The 24729-nt window shown below is 43.3% G+C and overlaps 1 protein-coding gene across 1 annotated transcript in view; it reads left to right on the forward strand.

The window, feature by feature from the left end:
* Window positions 1–305: 305 nt before the first annotated feature.
* The window catches only part of PSTPIP2 (proline-serine-threonine phosphatase interacting protein 2), a 98891-nt gene continuing 74467 nt past the window's right edge, over window positions 306–24729 (forward strand). The window contains exon 1 of the mRNA XM_061169700.1: window positions 306–362. Within this exon, the coding sequence (XP_061025683.1) occupies window positions 330–362 (33 nt within the window). The 5' untranslated portion in view covers window positions 306–329. The remainder of the gene's footprint in view (window positions 363–24729) is intronic.

A 24729-nucleotide genomic window follows, 5' to 3' on the forward strand; every position in this document is an offset into this window, starting at 1 on the left:
TGGGTCGAGGGAGGAGGGGGCTTGTGGGCAGGAACGGAGCCGAATTCGGGGAGGCGACAGGACCGGTTCCTTACAATCCTTAAAGGCCTCCCGAAGGAGGGGGAATGTAGGGCTGACTAACTGAAGTCTGACGCCGCAGGGCTCTAACCCGCGGGCCGCCCCTCCATTACGCGCGGGACGAGTGCGGAGTGCTGGGTGCCAGCGGCGCGGGGCGGGGCTGCGCGGGGCAGGCGCGTGGGCGGGACTCGCGGGCGGGGCGCGCCGCTGGCCCTGACAGTCCGTGTCGCAGCGCGCCTGCTCTGGCTTTCTCCTCTCCTCGCGCGCCGGCCATGACGGGCTCACTGTTCAAGGGGAACTTTTGGGTAAGTCGGCGGGGTAAGCGACCCATCGCCTGGCTCGGGAACGGGGGCTCCGAGGGGAGCCGTGGGCGCCTGCCCCGTGCTCCGGGGCAGAACCCGAGGGGAGGCACCGCCGCCGGCCCCTCTCTGCGCTTCCCCCAGCCCGCCGCGCGCCCGCGGGTCCCCGGGATCCGGTTCGCAGGCTCCCCCTCGGCCGCCCGCGCCCCCGGACACTGCTGACGGGTGTAGTCTTAGAGTCGGGACATTCCCCCCTCATCTCATGGGGAAACCGAGACCCAAAGAGAGGAGTCACCCGTCCGGGGAGAGTCGCCGGTGGCCCCTGAGGCTGCGCTGTGAGCGGATTTGGGGGGACGTGGGGCGGAGAACGTGGGGTGAAGAACGTGGGGTGAACTTCGCCAGGCTGATCGGCTTTTCCAGGTCCGCGGAAACGTACAGCCTGTCTGAGCCCCATTAGCTCCCGGCTCGCCCCGGCAGACGACCCTAGAGGCGTTCTCTAGCAGAAGCTTTGCCGGGTTCCGCAGCCCCGCTTCCTGAGCCTCTCCCTGCCTTTGCCCCCGCCCAGGGGGAGGCCGGTGCGTGTGTGAGACCCTGTGAGCTGGTGGGGGCATCTGAGCCCGAGGACGGGCCTAACCAGGAGGCAGCAGTTCTGCCTGCCCCTCTCCCTCTGTCCGGTCCTCTTCCCCCCTGTCCTCTCACTCCGCAGGTGCCCCTCAAGGGTCTGTACCCCTTCATGCGGAGGAACCGCCCTCATCCCTTTAAGGCAGGAGCAGAAAGTCACGACGTCTCCAGACTGACCTACTGCTGCCAATCCGCCCCAGCTCCTTACTTGGGACCCTGATTGTCCCCCATTCAGCCTCATAGCTGCTTAGCAGGTTCCTGTCCCCTATCTAGAGCTGCTGGGTAGAGAAACCTGGCCCTGTAACCTCGAGGACACAGTTTAGACCCTGCTTTGTGAAGTCCCTTTTCCTGGAGTTTATGAGGTTCTCCTGGGGCACTGCCCACCTGTAGGGTGCAGCTCACCCCCCCGCAGCTTCACAGAGAAGGTGAACAACCTCGCAGCTGGCCCCTTGAGGAGGCCTGGGAGTTCTTTGGGTAGAATAAAGGAGTTCTGGGTCCCATGACAGGCATTGTGGGAAAAAGCAGGGTAGAGAGACCTGCCTTTCTTCCCCTCAAAGTGTAACACTCAGTTTTCAAATCTCTGCCCAGTGTCTTCTCTTCAGGGAAGCCTTTCTTGACTGCACCCAATAGCACATGTTCTGTTCCTTCATAGCATTCGTCAGTTTATGGTTTTGAGTTTGGGGGCCTACAAGCATGTGAGCACCTTGTGGACAGCTACTGTGCTGGCTTTCGATGCCACTGCCCCTGGCACAGGCTGATGCCAGTAGGTTCTCAGCAAGTAGTGGTTGAATGAGTACAGTGGATCTGTAAGGCTGACAGGGCATGTAGTGGGGTGAGAGCTGTGGCCTCCATCCTCAGAGGGCTCCCAGGCCATAGGAAGGCAGCCCCCCAGCCACTCCCAGTGCAGACTTGCAGGAGTGGTTAGGGGAGGGGGGAGATGTGAGATCTGTGTTGGGAGTTAGAGGTAGGGTGAAAGTCCAAGACAGAGAAATTTCTGGGTTTTTACTTTCTTTTTTTTGCCTCTGAGCTTTTACTTTCAGAAGATACAAGATCCTGAGAGATAGTTTGCAAAGATATCTTCCATCTCTAATTTCCTATACTTTATGTCAAATAATAAAAACAGTAATAGCTAATATTACTGTGTATAGAGTCTGTGGCAAGCACTGTTCTAAACACTTTACACATACCACTCATTAAGTCTCACAACTACCCTTACTGAGTATCCCATTTTACAGATGAGGAAACTGAGAGGCAGACAGGTTAAGCAACATTCCCCAAGTTTGTAGAGCTATTAAATAGTGGAGCAGGACTCTGCCTAGACCAAACGCTCAGTGAATGCCTTCAACGAGGCTGGTGCTCAGCGAGAGTGTCCCTTTGGCACTGCCAGAGGTAGATGGTGGGGGACATCATTTGACTCTTCATGTGGATATCATGGATATCTTTCTCCTTCAGCCCCAACCATGAGCTCCTGGGAGGTTTGCACTGGCTCCCACCGTCCCCTGAGCCCCCAGAACTGCAATGGTGCTTTGCATGTGGATGCTCAGGGATCAGGCAGATGGGACAGTCAGCCTGGATTTGGGAGAAAAGGGGCAGAAGGGAAACTGTTGGAGACCTCAGGGGCTGCCTGCGATGCTCTCACACTCTCGGGTGGGGGCGGGGAGCAAGGCTGTTGTTATCACTGAGGGGATGGCAATAACTTTCATGCTTCAAGGACAAGAAGGTTGTGATTACATAAGGTAGAAAACTTTGGAAACAAGGTGGGTATCAGTTGAGTGAATTTAATAAATATTTAAGAAAATACCTTCTCTGTATGGAGGTGGCATTTGCAGGGGTAAGACCATACTCTTGGGTTGAAGGTAGATTCCTCATTAGGAAGCCGGCAGGGAGGGCGGGCTTTGGTCTTGAATGCCTGTCCTCAGGGATGTAGAGGGCAAAGGGGTCAGGGGATGGGAGAGTCTAGCAGGAGTGAAGAAAACTGGGCCAGGGGTAGAAAGCGTCTGTTCCAGGATGGAAATCATAGGGAAGGGACAGGAGGAGACAGATGGGAGGAATGGCAGAGGGTAGAAGAAGTCAGAGCCACAGGACAGGGTCACTAATTGAAGCTGGAAAGAGGAAAGGAGGGCTTGAAGGAAGCTCTGTGTAAGGTGAACAGGAAAATGAGGTGCGGACCCCAGAAATAAGGAAGTCAGATGAGGAACTGGTTTGTGGGGAGGGAAGGAAGAGGAAGCAGAGTGGTATTGACAATAGGCAGGCCAGGAGCATCCTGAAACCACCCCCCCGCCCCCACCCCCCGGGACCATGCCAGGGTTGCTGGATATGGGGAGGTCTTGGGGAAGGAACAGGGTGCCAGACAGCAAGGTTTGGGGGTATTTTAATATTTTAACAACCAGTACAAACACATCAGTGAGTGTGCTCTGGTGTCAACATTCTGGGTTTGAGGGGCTGGTGGAGATGGCCCCAGCACCTTGGAAAGGGTGTCCAAGCAAGAGAGTGCACAGAACAGCATAACATACAGAAGGGTCATCAGCAGAGGCTCTGAGGTGGCCTGGCCAGGTTTGAATCCCCTGTCTGCCCCTTGTAGCTGGATGACCTTGTACAGATTACTTCAACTCCCATACTGTTTTTCCATGTAGAAAAATGAGGACAATACCAACGTCTACGCTCTAGGACTGTTGTGAGCATTAAATCAGAGTTTAGTATGTGCCTGGCGCATAGTGAGCACTTGTGATTGTCAACTATTATCAGCACAGAGGTGACAAAGGAAATGGGTGACAGTTACTCGAGGAGAAAGAATCAAGAAATAAGAGGTCCCCAGAGAAGCACTCTTGGTGACTACCTGTACTTTGGCAGGAGGAGAGAGGGGTCAGAGAAAGAGAGGCAGAGATGTAGGGATTCAACCCTCACAGGAGCCATCACAGGCCCAGGAGAGGAATGTTCCATGAAAGTTGAGAGACCCATGGTCAAATTAGGTAGATGCTCCTGGAAAGGTATAAGTCAGCGCATACTTTACAAGTAATCTTATTCAAATGCCCCATGGAGAGTTTAGTTAAAGGAATCTTTTGGTGGATTTGCTTGAAAAGGGAATACTCAAGTGTTCTTTAAAACTGGGATAGTCCCCAACCAAGTTTGCCTGACTCGGACACAACGCCTGTGTGCTGTTTCCCTCCCAGCAGTCATGTGGTTAAGCGGTGCTGTTGTTTATTCTGGTTAATGTTGGTGGTACCTTGTCGGAATAGGACGGGGACCATGGATGTGGTTTCCAGGGCTCCAGGGAAGGAGGCCGCAGAGGGAAAGTCCCAGCCTTTGGCCTGTGATCCATGTGGCCATGCACAGGTGACTGTAGAACCTGCTCCAGAAGAGCAAGATGTCCTCCTGCCACAGGAGAGTCCCACATTCCTCACAAGGGTGTGAGGCCCAGCCTGACCCCGTATGTCCTCCAGACCCTTATTTTGACCTGGTCGTCCTGATTCTCACGGCTCTTGGCCCAGACCAGCTTCCTACTGTCTGTCCTGCACTCTTCCCACCCCAACACCTGCAGTGGGTGCGGCCTCTCTGCTCTGCCTGGCGAGTGACCAGGGGAAGGAGCTTGCTCATTGCCCCTGGCCACCCAGGGCTGTCCCTCTGCTTCAAACCTCTGGCCACTTTGGAATCTGGTCATTCTGGGTATTACCAGAGCTTGAGCTGGTGCTGCATCTGGCTTTACTCCTTGACTTTTCTCTATACAGTATGGGAGGGTGCTTTTTTTCTTAAATAAACAAAGAAGAAAACAGGTTATCACACAGACCCTTCATGCTCACCCCATGTGCTATTTTATACAATGTATAGGCTGTTGCTTTTCTCTTTTAATCCTCTCCCTTGGAAACCAGTCCCTAGAAACACACCAGGAGGGCTATTGTCCTGCCTGGTGGCAAAATGCAAGGTAAAGTCATTGACGATTGCCCCCTCCAGTTCATTCTTCCTAGAGCAGCCACTGAGGTCTATCTTTAAAATAATTATCAAAATCCTTTTTTCTTGTTTTAGCTTCTTTAAAAGTTAATAAGAGGCATGGGACCTACCTTCTAAGGAAAATAAGAAATTCTTATTGAAATATATAAAACAAAATCTGAACAAGTAGAAAGGAAACAAAAGTTTGTTAACAAGCCTTAAAAAAATCTAGAGGATGCAAGCACATTCTTTTTTTTTTTTTATATACAGTTTTATTCCCAGTCTCTACCCTTTCCCAAATGATGTTAGCTCTATATCCACCAGGATTCTTTTTTTTTTTTTTTTTTTAATTATCATTTATTTATTTTTGGTTGTGTTGGGTCTTCGTTTCTGTGCGAGGGCTTTCTCCAGTTGCGGCAAGCGGGGGCCACTCTTCATCGCGGTGCGCGTGCGCAGGCCTCTCACCATCGTGGCCTCTCTTGTTGCGGAGCACAGGCTCCAGACGCGCAGGCTCAGTAATTGTGGCTCACGGGCCCAGTTGCTCCGCGGCATGTGGGATCCTCCCAGACCAGCGCTCGAACCCGTGTCCCCTGCATCGGCAGGCAGACTCTCAACCACTGCGCCACCAGGGAAGCCCCAAGCACATTCTTTAAATATCAAAATATTTCCAAAAGGCTTATAATGAAAAACAATATAAACATTATTTATGTTGTCACAGCATGTAAAGATTGCTTTATTTTGTTTGTTTGTTTTCTGGCCACACGGCTTGTGGGATCTTAGTTCCCCCCACCAGGGATTGAACCCTGGCCCTCAGCAGTGAAAGCATGGAGTCCTAACCACTGGACCGCCAGGGATTTCCCACAGCATGTAAAGATTGTTTAGTTTAAAGCTAAGTAGTATATTATGATTAGATCTCCATTCTTATCCTTCCTGGAATTTCTTTTTTTCTTTTTTTCTTGAATTTTTGAATTTTATTTTATTTATTTTTTTATAGAGCAGGTTCTTATTAGTCATCAATTTTATACACATCAGTATATACATGTCAATCCCAATTGCCCAATTCAGCACACCACCATCCCTACCCACCCCACAGCTTTCCCCACTTGGTGTCCATACGTTTGTTCCCTACATCTGTGTCTCAACTTCTGCCATGTAAACCGGTTCATCTGTACCATTTTTCTAGGTTCCACATACATGCGTTAATATACGATATTTGTTTTTCTCTTTCTGACTTCCTTCACTCTGTATGACAGTCTCTGGATCCATCCACGTCTCTACAAATGACCCAATTTCGTTCCTTTTTATGGCTGAGTAATATTCCATTGTATATATGTACCACAACTTCTTTATCCATTCGTCTGTCGATGGCCATTTAGGTTGCTTCCATGACCTGGCTATTGTAAATAGTGCTGCAATGAACACTGGGGTGCATGTGTCTTTAAATTATGGTTTTCTCTGGGTATATGCCCAGTAGTGGGATTGCTGGATCATATGGTAGTTCTATTTTTAGTTTTTTAAGGAACCTCCATACTGTTCTCCATAGTGGCTGTATCAATTTACATTCCCACCAACAGTGCAAGAGGGTTCCCTTTTCTCCACACCCTCTCCAGCATTTGTTGTTTGTAGATTTTCTGATGGTGCCCATTCTAACTGGTGTGAGGTGATACCTCATCATAGTTTTGATTTGCATTTCTCTAGTAATTAGTGATGTTGAGCATCTTTTCATGTGCTTCTTGGCCATCTGTATGTCTTTTTGGAGAAATGTCTATTTAGGTCTTCTGCCCATTTTTGGATTGGGTTGTTTGTTTCTTTAATATTGAGCTGCATGAGCTGTTTATATATTTTGGAGATTAATCCGTTGTCCGTTGATTCATTTGAAAATATTTTCTCCCATTCTGAAGGTTGTCTTTTCGTCTTGTTTATGGTTTACTTTGCTGTGGGAAAGCTTTGAAGTTTCATTAAGTCCCATTTGTTTATTTTTGTTTTTATTTCCATTACTCTAGGAGGTGGATCAAAAAAGATCTTGCTGTGATTTATGTCAAAGAGTGTTCTTCCTGTGTTTTCCTCTAAGAGTTTTATAGTGTCCGGTCTTACATTTAGGTCTCGAATCCATTTTGAGTTTATTTTTGTGTATGGTGTTAGGGAGTGTTCTAATTTCATTCTTTTACATGTAGCTGTCCAGTTTTCCCAGCACCACTTATTGAAGAGACTGTCTTTTCTCCGTTGTATAGCCTTGCCTCCTTTGTCATAGATTAGTTGACCATAGGTGTGTGGGTTTATCTCTGGGCTTTCTATCTTGTTCCATTGATCTATGTTTCTGTTTTTGTGCCAGTACCATGTTTTCTTGATTACTGTAGCTTTGTAGTATAGTCTGAAGTCAGGGAGTCTGATTCCTCCAGCTCCGTTTTTTTCCCTCAAGACTGCTTTGGCTATTCGGGGTCTTCTGTGTCTCCATACAAATTTTACGATTTTTTTGTTCTAGTTCTGTAAAAAATGCCATTGGTAATTTGATAGGGATTGCATTGAATCTGTAGATTGCTTTGGGTAATATAGTTATTTTCACAATATTGATTCTTCCAATCCAAGAACGTGGTATATCTCTCCATCTGTTGGTATCATCTTTAATTTCTTTCATTAGTGTCTTATAGTTTTCTGCATACAGGTCTTTTGTCTCCCTAGGTAGGTTTATTCCTAGGTATTTTATTCTTTTTGTTGCAATGGTAAATGGGAGTGTTTCCTTAATTTCTCATTCAGATTTTTCATCATTAGTGTATAGGAATGCAAGAGATTTCTGTGCATTAATTTTGTATCCTGCAAGTTTACCAAATTCATTGATTAGCTCTAGTACTTTTCTGCTGGCATTTTTAGGATTCTCTATTTATAGTATGTCCTCTGCAAACAGTGACAGTTTTACTTCTTCTTTTCCAATTTGTATTCCTTTTATTTCTCTTTCTTCTCTGATTGCCGTGGCTAGGACTTCCAAAACTATGTTGAATAATAGTGGTGAGAGTGGACATCCTTGTCTTGTTCCTGATCTTAGAGGAAATGCTTTCAGTTTTTCACCATTGAGAATGATGTTTGCTGTGGCTTTGTCATATATGGCCTTCATTATGTTGAGGTAGGTTCCCTCTGTGCCCACTTTCTGGAGAGTTTTTATCATAAATGGGTGTTGAATTTTGTCAAAAGCTTTTCTGCATCTATTGAGATGATCATATGGTTTTTATTCTTCAATTTGTTAATATGATGTATCACATTGATTGATTTGCGCATATTGAAGAATCCTTGCATCCCTGGGATAAATCCCACTTGATCATGGTGTATGATCCTTTTAATGTGTTGTTGGATTCTGTTTGCTAGTATTTTGTTGAGGATTTTTGCATCTATATTCATCAGTGATATTGGTCTGTAATTTTCTTTTTTTGTAATAGCTTTGTCTGGTTTCAGTATCAGGGTGATAGTGGCCTCATAGAATGAGTTTGGGAGTGTTCCTTCCTCTGCAAATTGTTGGAAGAGTTTGAGAAGGATGGGTGTTAGCTCTTCTCTAAATGTTTGATAGAATTCACCTGTGAAGCCATGTGGTCCTGGACTTTGTTTGTTGGAAGATTTTTAATCACAGTTTCAATTTCATTACTTGTGATTGGTCTGTTCATATTTTCTATTTCTTCCTGGTTCAGTCTTGGAAGGTTATACCTTTCTAAGAATTTGTCCATTTCTTCTAGGTTGTCCAATTTATTGGCATAGAGTTGCTAGTAGTAGTCTCTTAGGATGCTTTGTATTTCCACAGTGTCTGTTGTAACTTCTCCTTTTTCATTTCTAATTTTATTGATTTGAGTCCTCTCCCTTTTTCTTGATGAGTCTGGCTAATGGTTTATCAATTTTGTTTATCTTCTCAAAGAACCAGCTTTTAGTCTTATTGATCTTTGCTATTGTTTTCTTTGTTTCTATTTCATTTATTTCTGCTCTGATCTTTATAATTTCTTTCCTTCTACTAACTTTGGGTTTTGTTTGTTCTTCTTTCTCTAGTCCCTTTAGGTGTAAGGTTAGATTGTTTACTTGAGATTTTTCTTGTTTCTTTAGGTAGGCTTGTATAGCTATAAACTTCCCTCTTAGAACTGATTTTGCTGCATCCCATAGGTTTTGGATCATCGTGTTTTCATTGTCATTTGTCTCTAGGTATTTTTTTATTTCCTCTTTGATTTCTTCAGTGATCTCTTCCTTATTTAGTAACGTATTGTTTAGCCTCCATGTATTTGTGTGTTTTTCATTTTCTTCCCTGTAATTCATTTCTAATCTCATAGCGTTGTGGTCAGAAAAGATGCTTGATATGATTTCAGTTTTCTTAACTTTACTGAGGCTTGATTTGTGACCCAAGATGTGATCTATCCTGGAGAATGTTCCGTACACACTTGAGAAGAAAGTGTAATCTGCTGTTTTTGGATGGAATGTCCTATAAATATCAATTAAATCTATCTGGTCTATTGTGTCATTTAAAGCTTCTGTTTCCTTATATATTTTCATTTTGGTTGATCTGTCCATTGGTGTAAGTGAGGTGTTAAAATCCCCCACTATTATTGTGTTACTGTCGATTTCCTCTTGTATAGCTGTTAGCAGTTGCCTTATGTATTGAGGTGCTCCTATGTTGGGTGCATATATATTTATAATTGTTATATCTTCTTCTTGGATTGATCTCTTGATCATTATGTAGTGTCCTTCCTTGTCTCTTGTAACATTCTTTATTTTAAAGTCTATTTTATCTGATATGAGTATTGCTACTCCAGCTTTCTTTTGATTTCCATTTGCATGGAATATCTTTTTCCATCCCCTCACTTTCAGTCTGTATGTGTCCCTAGGTCTGAAGTGGGTCTCTTGTAGACAGCATATATGTGGGTCTTGTTTCTGTATCCATTCAGCAAGCCTGTGTCTTTTGGTTGGAGCATTTAATCCATTCATGTTTAAGGTAATTATCGATATGTATGTTCCTATGACCATTTTCTTAATTGTTTTGGGTTTGTTTTTGTAGGTCCTTTTCTTCTCTTGTGTTTCCCGCTTAGAGAAGTTCCTTTAGCATTTGTTGTAGAGCTGGTTTGGTGGTGCTGAATTCTCTTAGCTTTTGCTTGTCTGTAAAGCGCTTGATTTCTCCATCGAATCTGAATGAGATCCTTGCCGGGTAGAGTAATCTTGGTTGTACGTTCTTCCCTTTCATCACTTTAAGTATATCATGCCACTCCCTTCTGGCTTGTAGAGTTTCTGCTGAGAAATCAGCTGTTAACCTTCTGGGAGTTCCCTTGTATGTTATTTGTCGTTTTTCCCTTGCTGCTTTCAATAATTTTTCTTTGTCTTTAATTTTTGCCAATTTGATTACTATGTGTCTGGGCGTGTTTCTCCTTGGGTTTGTCCTGTATGGGACTCGCTGTGCTTCCTGGACTTGGGTGGCTATTTCCTTTCCCATGTTAGGGAAGTTTTTGATTATAATCTCTTCAGATATTTTCTCGGGTCCTTTCTCTCTCTCTTCTCCTTCTGGGACCCCTATAATGTGGATGTTGTTGCATTTAATGTTGTCCCAGAGGTCTCTTAGGCTGTCTTCATTTCTTTTCATTCTTTTTTCTTTATTCTGTTCCATGGCAGTGAATTCCACCATTCTGTCTTCCAGGTCACTTATCCGTTCTTCTGCCTCAGTTATTCTGCTATTGATTCCTTCTAGTGTAGTTTTCATTTCAGTTATTGTATTGTTCATCTCTGTTTGTTCTTTCATTCTGCTAGGTCTTTGTTAAATATTTCTTGCATCTTCTCGATCTTTGCCTCCATTCTTTTTTCCGAGGTCCTGGATCATCTTCACTATCATTATTCTGAATTCTTTTTCTGGAAGGTTGCCTATCTCCACTTCATTTAGTTGTTTTTCTGGGGTTTTATCTTGTTCCTTCATCTGATACATAGCCCTCTGCCTTTTCATCTTGTCTATCTTTCTGTGAATGTGGTTTTAGTTCCACAGGCTGCAGGATTGTAGTTCTTCTTGCTTCTGCTGTCTGCTAGTGTTAGAGGGTCTCCTGCAGAGGTGGGGGGTGGCTGTGGCTCACCATGGGGACAAGGACAGTGGCAGCAGAAGTTCTCTTCCTGGACTTTCTAATTCCTGTTTTTGAGGGGAGATTATTCATGTTTATCAGAGAATTTTTTTAAAAATTAATTAATTAATTAATTTATTTATTTATTTTTGGCTGTGTTGGGTCTTCGTTTCTGTGCGTGGGCTTCCTCTAGTTACGGCGAACGGGGGCCACTCTTCATCGCGGTGCGCGGGCCTCTCACTGTTGCGGCCTCTCTTGTTGCAGAGCACAAGCTCCAGACGTGCAGGCTCAGTAGTTGTGGCTCACGGGCCTAGTTGCTCCGCGGCATGTGGGATCTTCCCAGACCAGGGCTCGAACCCGTGTTCCCTGCATTGGCAGGCAGATTCTCAACCACTGCACCACCAGGGAAGCCCCAGAGACTTTTTTTTAATGCTCCACTATATCAGGGTTTTTTTTTCCCCACAAACAGTTTATTTAGATTGGACTTACACAGTGAATGTAGAATTCTGAGTTTGGTGTCTCAGATACCCATTATGGGAACATATGCACAGAGAAATACACATAGTTAAAGTTAATTCTAAAGTCAGAAAGACTTGGTTTGTTCAAACTTGGTATAAGTGTATATGGATGCATGTTAATTTATGAATTTTTCTGGTAAAAGCAACTATAGTTGTCATCAGCCAGTGAAAGCAAAATATTAGTTACTTCCAAATATATACAATATCCAAAGTACCTCTGTTTGTACAGCTAATAGGTAATTTTGAAATTAATTTTTGTAATTCTCATTTACTATCTCCTAAATGTAATCAGAATGTCCATTTTGGTACATATTTTGTTACAGCATAAATATCATCTAAGTTTCAGTGTTAATGAAAAGGTCATCTGAGTAGGACATGGCTGACATTTTTCTTTTCTCGCCTACACTAGAAATCTCCAGCTTTGACAAAAAAGGAGCTTTAAATAAGAGGAGGAACTGTTGGTTAGCTTCATAGAATGACAGCCTTTGTAATTTTTAAAAATATAGAACTATTAGAATTTTTCATCTAGATAAATGAGAATAATTAAGATATGGTTGCCAGGAATTTTAAAACTCTTATATGTTGTGAAAATCCATGAAGACTGTAGAGCTATATGATCTCACTCCAGAAAAGGCAGGCAGCAGGAAACCAGATACTTTGGACACCACTGTTCAAATAGCTGCTGTGAGTCTCACAGCCTCCAACAAGGGCTTCGGAACCTCCCTCAGAATCAGGGGCTTCTTGCTTCCCAAACAGCATGCGTGTGAGGAAAGTAGGCAGAGTAGGCTTTTTAAAGACACTGTAGACTGTTGGCTTGTTTGTTTAAACTTGCTTTCTGGGATTAGCTGTATTACTTTGTGAGTTTTGGGCTGAAGGTTAGACAAAGGTTAAGCAGCGGATTTCAACACATGTGATAGGGGTTTGCTCTTCGTGAGAAGGGGAAAGCTTTTCCCCAGTCGACCCTAATGCTCTTGCCTTAAATACTTTACACTATTTGTATGTGTAAGGAGGCTCAGGGCAGCACAGAGCAGCTTAAACCCCAGTGCATGAACCCGTAACATTCATGAGAATCTATCTTTGGGAACTGTTACATAGCCTCCCAGCTTACCAGTCAGATATGGCTGTTGCATTAGCACGGACCAGGTCACTGGGCTGCATTAGGGGATTAGAAACCAAGTGAAGACTTTCTTTTTTAACAGAAATGATCACAGCTAAATATTTGTGAAAGTAAAGCAAAAGAGTATTCTTAGGTATTTAAATGCTGTATTTCCTTACTGTTTTTTTCTTTTTTTTTTAAAGGCTGCAATGATCTTAAATATTTTTTCATAGATCACTGTTCATTCTTTAAACATATTACTGTTTGTTTATGGGGATAGTTTTCCAGTTTCAAGTGCTTTTATAAATCCCCAAGAATGGTAGTAAGTGCCACATACCTCAGTGACATCACTGTTTTTACAACTATATTTTAGGAGAGGGAGATACACACACACAGAATAAAAGATAAGAAAAGTTGTAGTGACAGAGGATGGCTGACCCTTGCCTCACACCCTCGGCATTCACTCTGTGAGGTGCAGCCACACAAGACTACTTGCTGCACCCCAGGGGGATTGGGGGTCAGGGAGGTTGGTGGGAGGTGTTGCTTGGCTCCCTTCCCAAGCCTTTGCACTGACCTCTACTCCAGCCTCCAGGTCTTGGGGAGGAGACTTTTTCTGCAAGTCTGTTGCATATTTCTAACAACATACTTATCACTCTATGTTTAACCATCTTTCCTTGTTTGTCTTCCTTGGTAGACTATGGTCAACTTCTCTCTTATTTACCTCTGTGTCCCTAGAGCTTGACACAGTTCCGAGAACAGAGTATATGCTCCATAGATGTTTAACAAGTGAATAAATGAACACTGAAGTCTCACCTACTTGATGTTAAAAGAGTCACCCCCCCACCCTCCACCCCCTGTACAATACATAATATTCAGGGGCCAAGCAACTGAATTCCACATATTTAATTTTTGTTGCCTTTTTTAGTCTGATACCACATTTTTTAAAAATTGTGATAAAATACACATAACATAAAATTTACCACCTTAGCCTTTTTTGAGTGTACAATTCAGTGGTATTAAATACATTCACATTCTTGTGCAACCATTACCACCATCCATCCCCTAAACTCTTTTTCATCTTGTAAAACTGAAAGTCTATACCCATTAAACAGTAACTCCCCATTTTCCCTTCCCCCAGCCCCTGGTAACCACCATTATATTTCTGTCTCTATGATTTTGACTACTCTGAGTACCTCATGTGAGTGGAATCATAGAGTTTTTGTCTTTTTATGACTGGCTTATTTCACTTAGTGTAATGTCCTCAAGGTTCACCTGTGTTGCAGCATATGTCAGAATTTCCTTACTTTTTAAGTTGAATATTATTCCATTGTATGTATATACCACATTTTGCTTATCCGTTCATCCATCAATAGACATTTGAATTGCTTCCATGTTTTAGTTATTGTGAATAATACTGCAATGAACATGGGTATACAAATATTTCTTCAAGACCCTGCTTTCAATTCTTTTGGTAAATACCCAGAAGTATAATTGCTGGATCATACGATAATGCTATTTTTAATTTTTTGAGGCACTGCCACATGTTTCCCACAGCAGCTGTACGGTTTCACATTCTCACCAACAGTGCAGAGGATTCCTATTTCTTCACATCCTCACCAACACCTATTATTTTCTTTTTTGTTTGTTTGCTTTTGTTTTCCGCTCTACTCAGACCTCCACTTCCCTTCCACATTCTTCCTTTGTTTTGATGATCTTGCCTTCTACTCCATTAAGAAATCAGATGCCAGCTGGTAAAAGCTCACTTACCTTCTGTATAAATAAGATTAGGTTCAACCATGAGTAACAGAAAAACCCAAAACAACAGTGGCCTCTACAAAGACAGTGTTTATCTTGCACACGAAATCCCCAGCCATTCATTCCAGGGCTGGCACGGCCACCCACAGTGTCAGAGCCCACACGTCTGTCTGGCGCCTCGAGCAGTACCTGGGTTAATGCCTAGTACATAATGGGTTCACAGTAATAGTTGTTGAATGACTGAAAATAGGGTTTATTAACAGTAGGACATTTAAAAACTTTTGCTATATAGAACCAACCTGACTTCCTAAAGGGCAGACATAGTCTCAGTGTCCCCAGTAATATGTGAAGATAATCAGTTTCACTACATCAGCCATGGCCAGTGTGGGTTTTTTCCCTGCCCATTTAATAAGCAAAAACAGATGCCTTATTAAACTTTCATTTGTGTTTTTAATCACCAGGGAGAGTGAACATTGTTTATTTTCTTGTTGTATTTCCCCTTCTACAAATGGTTTTATTTCCTTCCTCATGCCTTACTCATAAATCTACATAAGTTTTTTTTAATGATAAAGATATTCTTTGTCATTTACTACAAATGTTTGTATGTATATTCTTGTATATATGTGTATGTGTATACGCAGTTGTGTGTGTAATTCACACGTTCTAGCCTCCAGTAACTAGCATGCAGTAGTGAAGGGCGTTCTTCATGCACTCAAGCTTTTGCAGTGGACATTCCTGGGTTGGAATCCTGGCTCTGCTCCTTTCAAGCTGAGGGATGTACCCTTGTTCAAATTACTCAACCTTCCTAAGCTTAGTGTCCTCGTCTGTGAAGTGATCATTGTACTTAAATATGTCTATGTATTTTGAAAACACTTTATACAGTCAAGTTTGTGGAGCTAATCTTTTGTAATTTTATCTATTGCACGTCAAGGTTTAAAAACTCGTCTGCATGCTGAAAGCTTGATAAACATTCAATTATTTTTTTTTTTTGATTTTTTTTAATGTTAGAGTTTTACTCAGTATTTAATTGTCCTTCTGTATGAACCCTTCGGTGTTACAACATTGGCAGAAGCCAGAGATGTGTGTGGACTTGTGAAGTCAGGAGAAGATTGCTCCCTGCCCTCGGGGGACCTGCACTCTTGTTAAGGGGCAAACGCACTGATCGGAAACAGGCTCACCTGTTTCGCTCATGCTGCAATGAGTGGGTTAGCAGGGCAGGATTATGGGGCAGGCTCAGTTGGGGTACCAGGCCCTAAAAAGTGGTGAGATGGTACCGGGCACGTGATAAGATGGGGAAATCTGTGTTTCCAGATCACCTCAAGGAAGGCTATGGCGTGGCACAGGGCTGGGAGAAGTACTTGAATAAGCTGCTTAGGGTAGGTGGGCGGGGACTCCACCTGTACCTGAAGGTCTTGCTTGAGTGAAAACAGCTGATAGTCTGGCCACCTTCTGAGGGGCCGGAGCCTAGTTTAGTTTCAGGCTTAGTTTGCTGTGTGATGGATGCCAGCTGAAATGCTGAGAAGATAGTCACCACCATCTTTCCTCTCCACTCTTGCCCTGCACTGCTGAGTCTCCACTCCTGTTTGAACACTACTTTTTCTATTTAAAGAATAGCTGCTTAAAGTGACAGGTTCATAAATGGCCACAAATACAGTTCCTTCACTGCTCCAGGCCTTGGTTCCCCCACCTCTTAGAAGCTACTCTGAGGCTACACCCTGTTGTCAAACACAGACATGGCTTTCTTGATCCTGAGAGAGTCAGGTCCTGAACTAAGGGTACAGAAAGACCTAAGCTCTCAGGCATTTGTCGGCTTCTCTACTGATGGCCGGATCTGGACAGTTGACCAGTTCTGTGGGCTGTCTGCCCCAGCTCAGGCTTCCTCATCTACCTGTCCTGTGTTAGCACCTACCTGTTTAATCAGGATTCCCACATAATTCCTGCTCAGAAGAGTGGTCAGCTTTGATTCTGACCAGCCGTGGCTCAGGGCTACTTCCTGGCTGGCAGGCCTCTCCCTGGCAGACCTAGGCTGGTGTTGCCCTTTCCTGGGGAGTCTGTGTATGAGGGACCCGCATGTTCCTCCTGGGCATCCTCAGCTCTGAGGGAGCAGACATGCTGCAGGTCCAGGCACCCGCCTGTGAGCCACACGGCCCCTTCTGCAGAAACTAAACAAAAGGTTCCAGAGCCCAAAGGCTCAGCAAGCTATGAGTCTGTCTGCTCTCTGAGGGCAAAGAAATGAGTCCTGTGTGGGGGGGGGCAGTTGCAGAAGGGGAAGCTGGAAGCCTGGAAAGACAGGGGGCCCGAGAGAGGCTGAGTGAACAAGACTTCAGCTATTCAGATGGAATTGTTGTTGTTGTTTTTTAAATTTATTTATTCATTTATTTAATTTTTGCCCGTGTTGGGTCTTTGCTGCTGCGTGCGGGTTTTCTCTAGTTACTGAGAGCGGGAGCTACTCTTTGTTGCGGTGCGTGGGCTTCTCTTTGCTGTGGCTTCTCTTGTTGCAGAGCACGGGCTCTAGGCGCGCGGGCTTCAGTAGTTGTGGCTCGCGGGGTCTAGAGCGTAGGCTCAGTAGTTGTGGCGCACGGGCTTAGTTGCTCCGCGGCATGTGGGATCTTCCTGGACCAGGGCTCGAACCCGTGTTCCCTGCATTGGCAGGCGGATTCTTAACCACTGCGCCACCAGGGAAGCCCTGGAACTGTTATTGATTCGGAGAGAACAGGAAGTGGGGAGGGAGAGACTGGCAGTCAAGGGTAGCTACAGCCCTCCCGGCCTACATATCATTTGGGGTCTGCACCCCACTCTGCCTCAGACAAAATGGGTTGCTGGAAGCCACCCACTAACCACTCTGGGCTTGAGCTTCCTATTGTGCAATGATGATAATACTATCTGGCCGGCCCAATCCTAGGGCCATCGTGTCTCAAATGGAAGAGGTGGAATTGTCAGTAATGTATTAGTATGGCAATATTGTAGTGTTTTTTGCAGTTAAATTAATATTTTAAATTGAGATCATTAATGAAAATGATGAGTGGAGATCACTTTAAAAAGTTTAAGGAATTGTTAGAACAAGTGAAATATAGTTCCTAATCCCTAAAAATTATGATTTAAAACAAGCACCAAGAAAGGTATTTATAATACATTAAGTTAAAAAAGTTACTAATTTGTAAAATAAGACCTCATTTTTATTTAAAAAATATGAAAACATAGTCATATGTCATTAGGAAAATCTCTGGGAGTTGTACAGCAAAATGTTAACTATTGTTTTCTCTGGGATTTCATGTGACATGAAAAATATAATTATTTTCAAAAGTTTATCTGTACTTTTCCATTTTTCTACAATAAGTGTAACTTTTAAAATAAAGAATTAAAAGGTTTTTAACAAGAAAAAAATTGTTAAAAGAACAAGTACACCTGTTTAGGCCGTAGAATAAAAGTATCAAACCCAGAGGGACATGGACCAGCCTGCAGGGAAGGGGCCTCATTACCTGCCTGTGCCAAGGCCAAGGCTTTCCCCTTAGAGGGGAAGGGGGCCCCATCTGACTGGGGGGACTCAGGTCCAGAGGAGACCCCCTCCTGCTCCCACACACACTGGTGAAAGGACAAGACCCTCACCATGACCTCTCCTTGCCATCTGGCCTGCAAACAGAGAACCAGTTGGCAGATACAATGAGTCATTTGTTTTTAATTTCTGTTGGTATTTTTTAAAAATTTAAAAAAATTTTTTTGCCTTGCCACGTGGTACATGGGATCTTAGTTCCCCAACCAGGAATCAAACCCACACCCCCTGCGTTGGAAGCACGGAGTCCTAACCACTGGACCACCAGGAAAGTCCCTCTATTGGTATTCTTAAAAGTAAGAATGTGACACATGCTCACTGTAAAATAGCAAAACAATACAGGTGCATATATAGTAAAAAACAAAAAAACAAAAAAACAAAACATAAAACATCAGAGTCCTTCCCTCACACCTCAAATCCCAACCTCCAGGGGTAAGTTATAGAGTAACTTTCTGGAGGTTTTTGCAGTAGACATATACTTGTATAGCTTGTCCACATAGCTGTTGAAGAAGCGTATTTATGATCCTTGTAAGGAACAGCTGATTATAAAGCTGCTCCTCCCCTCAACTCAGCATTTTTGTATTTTTTAAAAGCATGTAAATGGAAGTTATCTCTGGTTTTCAAGATTATGGGTGATTTTGATGTTCTTTTTTGCTAGTGTGTTCACTGTAGGATAATCAGATATTCTGTAAATTTAAAACAATTTTAAGTCTCCCCACCCAAGAAATGTAGTGGCTGAGTTCTTTGCACCTTAATGTGACTGAGGGAGGTCCTGGTTGGACAGAGGCATCCCTGCTGGTGGGAGGAAGGCAGGACCAGGATTAGAGTGAGGCACTTGCCTTGGGCATAACATTTAAGGGGATGCCAAAAAACCCTAAACCCTCAGGAATCAAGATAAATAATACTTTAAAGCAGTATTTTTAAAAATCAAAATTAATGCAAAAAACCCCACGATGAACAAAATTTTAAAGAAAAACTTGTATTTGCATGGTTCTGCCATTATTTGCCTCACCCTAGTTGGAATGGGTCCTCCCTGGCAGAAGGGATCCTTTGGAAATGGTAAGCACTTTGGGAAAGGGCAGTTCACAGCAGAAGGGAGGCCCTGGCTTGGGTTGGGCTGGGAGAGATGGGAGAGGGAAGCTGGGAGAACATACGTGGGGCTCCATGGGAAATCCCTGACCAGCTACAAGCTTCATGTTGGTGAGGACATAGAAAGTGGACCCAGCACAGCCTCGGGATTCTCTGTTCTCCCAGCCCCTCCATGGCTGCTGGAGCTGTGGGTTCACAGAAGGGCTCCTGACCATGGAGCACATCTCTGCTGCAGAGAGAAAAGGAGGAGGGGAAGGTGTGGGAGAGGGGGCTCCTGGAGGGCCAGGCTTGGGAGGAAGCCCACCTAAGGCTCAGTTAGGTACTTATCCAACAAGAAAGATGCAGCCAAAAAAGATCAGGTTTTCCCTTGCAGTAGAAACTTGTTTATCTGTGTGCTTTCTCCACCTTTTGGCCTTGTCCTGTTTTAATAGTGATCTTTCCAATTCATAAGTGAAGATCTAAAAGTGAAAATATTGTAAAAATATGGAAAATGTTCAACCTCACTAATAATAAAATATCCAAATTAAAACAGTACTGAGATTACATTTTTCACCTATCACATTTAGCAAGTTAAAAAAAATATGTGTTAAGTGCAGTGCCTTCCTCTGGGGAAGATGCAGGAAGGTGAGCACTCCTAGTCATTGCTGGTGAGAGGGAACACTGTAGAGTTTTTTGGAAAGAATTTGGCTGCATGTGTTATTAGTCTTAACAATCGTAGGCTTTGGCACCGTAATTCCTCTCCTGACAATCAAGCCTAAGGAAATACTCCAAATATGAAAAAAGGGCTTACGCAGAAAGGTGTACATTGCAGCAAAAGTTTGGAATAGTCTGATTTTATCTTATGACAGGGTAGTCAGCTGACGGCACAGGTTCAGGCATCCCGTCCTGCAAGGTTCAGAGGAAGAAAGGGAAAGAAAGTCTGCTTCAGAGACCCACATGCCCCAAGGCCCTACACCCAGAGGGAGCTTGTTCTAGGGACCTCTTGCCCCAAACCAGCTTCTGTTAATGGTTTCTACATTTTAAACTTCCTCTTTCCTTATTCTCCCATTCCCATGGGTCCTAAATTTTACTTAATGGACAAAAAAATTTCAAATTACCTAAACAAAAATAACCACCTCCATCCCTGCTTTTCCACCTAGAAAATTCCTCCTCAAGGCTTCCAGAATGTCTCCCCTTCTGTGAGGCCTGGTCTTACCAGCCCTGACAGTGCTCCTCCTCTGTGCCCCCACAGGGATCTCTGTACTTCTGTCATGAGGCTAATTCCACAGTATTATCCTCAGGGCCCAGTGGCACAGGTTTTGGCACTGGGTGAATGTGGCTTTGAATCTCTGCTCGGCTATGTATGCTATTGCTGTGTGACTTTGGGCTAGTGATGTCACCTCTCTGAGTCTCTGTGTCTGCATCTGAAACATCTGGATGATGATACCTGTTAGGGCTGGGGTGAGAAATCTTGCCTTTAATGAGTGTTTACTGAGCACCTACTCTGTGCTAGACATGACACGAGATTTTAGGAGTTTATATTCTAGTCTGTGAATCCCATGGTGGCCAAATACACATATCATACAGTTAAGGATCTTGGTGACAGCAGTGAAGGAAATAGAGTGTATGAGTTTCCTATTGCCGCTACAAGTAATTACTACAAACTCAGTGACTTAAAACAGCACAAATTTATCATCTTACAGTTCTGGATGGCAGGAATCTCACTGGGCTAAAGTTGAGGTGTCTGCAGAGCTGCATTCCCTCTTGGGGCTCAAGAGGAAAATCTGTTCCTTGCCTTTTCCTGTGTCTAGAGACTGCCCTCATTTCTTGGCTAGTGGCCCTCTTTTATTGTTAAAGCCAGCAATCACATCACTCTGCTTCTCTCTTTTAAGGACTCTTGTGATTAACGTTGGGTCCACCTGAATATCTTGCATTAGTGTGTACAATTGCTGCACCAATATTATTAGCTAAAGTCCGTACTTTACATTAAGGTTCACTCTTCGTTTTCTATGGGTTTTGACAAATGTGTGATGCCATGTATCCACCATTACAGTATTATCAGAATAGTTTCAGTAACTTGAAAAATCCTCTGTTCATCCTTCCTTGCCTCCCCTGAACCCCAGGTAACCGCCAACCTTTTTATTGTCTCCATAGTTTTGCTTTTTCCAGAATGTCATATAGTTGGAATTGTACGGTATGTAGGTTTTTCAGACTGACTTCTTTCATTTAGCAATATGCATTTAAGATTCTCCTATGTCTTTTTGTGGCTGGATAGCTGATTTTTCTTATTGCTAAATAATATTCCTTAGTATGCATGTACTATAGTTTGTTGATCGTTCACCTATTATTGCAGGACATCTTGGTTGCTTCCAATTTTGTGCAATTATGAGTAAAGCTGCTATCAACATTTGTGTGTAGGTTTGCATGGACATAAGTTTTAAACTTGATTTAGTTGAGATTTAGTTTCAGTGAGTCAGATCCAGCTCAGCTGAATGTCATTTTAACATGTGTTTCACATCTAATATGCCTGAATATCCTCTGTGCTCCCAATTCATGCAAGATGTTCACTGGATCAAGCTGGATGGGAAATCAGTGAGTTAGAAAAGGAGAAAAGGCAGTGGACTCAGATGAACATGTACTGGAAGAACTACTTTTTATTTGCTTCTAAAATCCTGACATTTAATGCACGCGTAAGTCTGAAATTTGAATATGAAAACATTCTCATTCCCAAATTTCATGGACAGGAAGTACAGAAAACCCTAAATATACTGAACTTGGACTGGCCTCAGTGAAATGGCGGTGATGAAACTAAAAATAAACTAAACCTACAACTTAACTAAATTTAAATTAAAACTTTGAAAAAGCCTCAAGGTCAACCCAAATTGTCTATTTTATAGTCAGTAGGAACAAGTAGAAGCAAGAGTCACATATTTCAGGGGTCAGGGAAAGCTGAATCACTGAGACATAGAGGATGAGTGATTTCTGGAATGAAAAAAATGTATTACTTTGTATTATTCCTCAGGATCAAAGTTAATCAGCCTGATGTGCAAATTTGGAGATTATTGCATTTATTTGCATGTTGCTGGTTGAGTAACACTTTTTGCATTTATGTATTTCTACTTGTGTTAAGAATGTTGGGGGCTTCCCTGGTGGCGCAGTGGTTAAGAATCCGCCTGCCAGTGCAGGGGACGCGGGTTCGAGCCCTGGTCCGGGAAGATCCCACATGCCGTGGAGCAACTAAGTCCATGAGCCACAACTACTGAGCCTGTGCTCTAGAGCCCGTGCGCCACAACTACTGAACCCGCATGCCTAGGGCCCGTGCTCCACAACAAGATAAGCCACCGCAATGAGAAGCCCGCGCACCGCAACGAAGAGTAGCCCCCACTTGTGGCAACTAGAGAAAGCCCGCGTGCAGCAACGAAGACCCAACGCAGCCGAAAATAAATAAATAAATTTATTTTAAAAAAAAAAAGAAAAGAATGTTATGACTGGGCCTCAGTTTCTTCATTGGTTAAAGGACGGAGATTACTTGAGCTCTAAGATGTCCTCTGATACACCAGCACGCCAAGGCTGAAACGCTGTGGCCATTCCCCTGGGTTTGACCTACTTTGGATTCCTGGATATATTTGCTTTTGGCAGTAGTGGCAGTACATTTGGATTTTGAACTGGCTTGCTTTCTTGGCTTTCCTGGCGGGACTGCTAGAGTTTGTTGTTCCCTTGGAGTTTGTTGGTCCCATATTTGAGGACCTACTTTCGGTTTCAGGTGCAACCTCTTCCTGGTACTTGCTTGCCTCCCAGGCCTGGGCAGTGTCCTGGGCATGTCTGGGAATTCTCTGGAATGCTGTGGACCAGGAAGAGGACTTAGGGGTCTGTATTTCTGGGCACTGACACATCCCTAGTTTTTACCCTGTGATGTGTATACTCACGCACCTCTCAGGGTAAACTGCAAACCTTCAAGTTATTTTTATTAACTAGAAAAGTCGTAGCACTAACATTAGCAGTGCTCTTGGGGGTGGTCTGGTGTTCCCTATGAATTAAAACACCCATCTTCAATTCTCATATTTTCTCTTCCAGGGGATTTGTAAGTCAAATGTCTCGTGGCCCTGAGGGTTGTGTGTGTGTGTGTCTGTGTGTGCGCACGCACATGTGTGTGAGATTTGGATCACGTTAAAGGTTAGATGAGTAATGTCAGACAGCCAACTTTCTGAACATTGACATCTTCTAAATCTTATGCCTTCTATGTTAAATTTACAGGGATAATCATCTTTCAAAAAGCCATGATCTCACCATGCATAATATGAATTAATCTGTATTTAGTAAAATATGAACTTGTTTCTAGTTTTATGTCCAATTTTGTTATAGGAATCCAATCAGTTCAGAAATAGAGGTTGCCACTAGTAAATGTGAGGTATGTCTGCTTCTGGACTTTTCTCTTTGCTGTTATATATAATGAAGTTATACATTTTTCTTAACACGTATAAGCCCACCTATTATGGGCTCATATATTCAACTTTCAGTTTTCTTGTAACAATATATTGTGAATATCTTCTTATGTTTCTATGTGTAATTCTGCTTTATTCCAGTATCTATCTATCTATTTATTTATTTATTTGGCTGCACTGGGTCTTAGTTGCAGCACACAGGATCTTCCTTGCCGCGTGCGGGATCTTCGTTGCAGCATGCAGAATCTTTAGTTGCAGCATGCAGACTTCTTAGTTGCGGCATGCATGTGGGATCTAGTTCCCCGACCAGGGATTGAACCTGGGCTCCCTGCATTGGGAGCGCAGAGTCTTAGCCACTGGGCCACCAGGGAAGTCCCTGTTTTTCTTTTTAAGAGCACTGTCTGTTTATATCTCTTACCTATTTGAAAAAAAATTGGTTGTTCATCTTTATATGATTGATTTTAGGTGCTCATTGTATACATTAATCCTTGATTAAATATTTCTGCTCTACTCTGCGACTTCCTTGGTGGTCCAGTGGTAAAGAATCCACCTTCCAATGCAGGGGACGTGGGTTTGATCCCTGGTCAGGGAACTACGATCCTACATGCCGCAGGGCAACTAATCCCGTGTGCCACAACTACTGAGCTCGCTCGCCTCAACTAGAGAGCACACATGCCACAAACTACAGAGCCCATGTGCTCTGGAGTCCCTGCACGACAACTACAGAGCCCACGAGCTCTGGAGCCTATGCGCCACAACTAGAGAAGAGAAAACCCACATACCACAACTAGAGAGAAGCTCGCACACTGCAACGAAGAGCCCATACACCACAACAAAAGATCCCACATGCCACAACTAAGACCCGACGCAGCCATAAAAATAAAAATAAAAAAAATTAATAAATAAATATTTCTGTTCTCAATTTGTCATTTGTCTTTTTACTTTGTTTAGAGTATCTTTTGTTATGGGAAATTTTTAACTTTGAAAGAGAATTTTAGATTTACAGAAGAGTTGTAAAATTGTACAGGGAATTTCTATTTACTTTTCACTTGGATTCCTCAAATGTTAATACTTTGTTTTCTCTCTCTCTCTCTCTCTCTCTATATATATATATATGTATGTATATATATAAAATACACACACACATACATATACATATATATGTACACACACATACATATAGATGTTTGTGTATCTATCCACACATAAAATATATACACACACATTTATTTTTTCTGAACCATTTAAAAGTAAAGTTGCAGGCATGATCTCCCTTTATCCACAAATACTTCATTGTATATTTCCTAATATAAGGATATTTTCCTGCATAATCACAGTAT

The sequence above is a fragment of the Eubalaena glacialis genome, chromosome 15 (assembly GCF_028564815.1).
Source record: "Eubalaena glacialis isolate mEubGla1 chromosome 15, mEubGla1.1.hap2.+ XY, whole genome shotgun sequence".
Lineage (NCBI taxonomy): Eukaryota > Metazoa > Chordata > Mammalia > Artiodactyla > Balaenidae > Eubalaena > Eubalaena glacialis.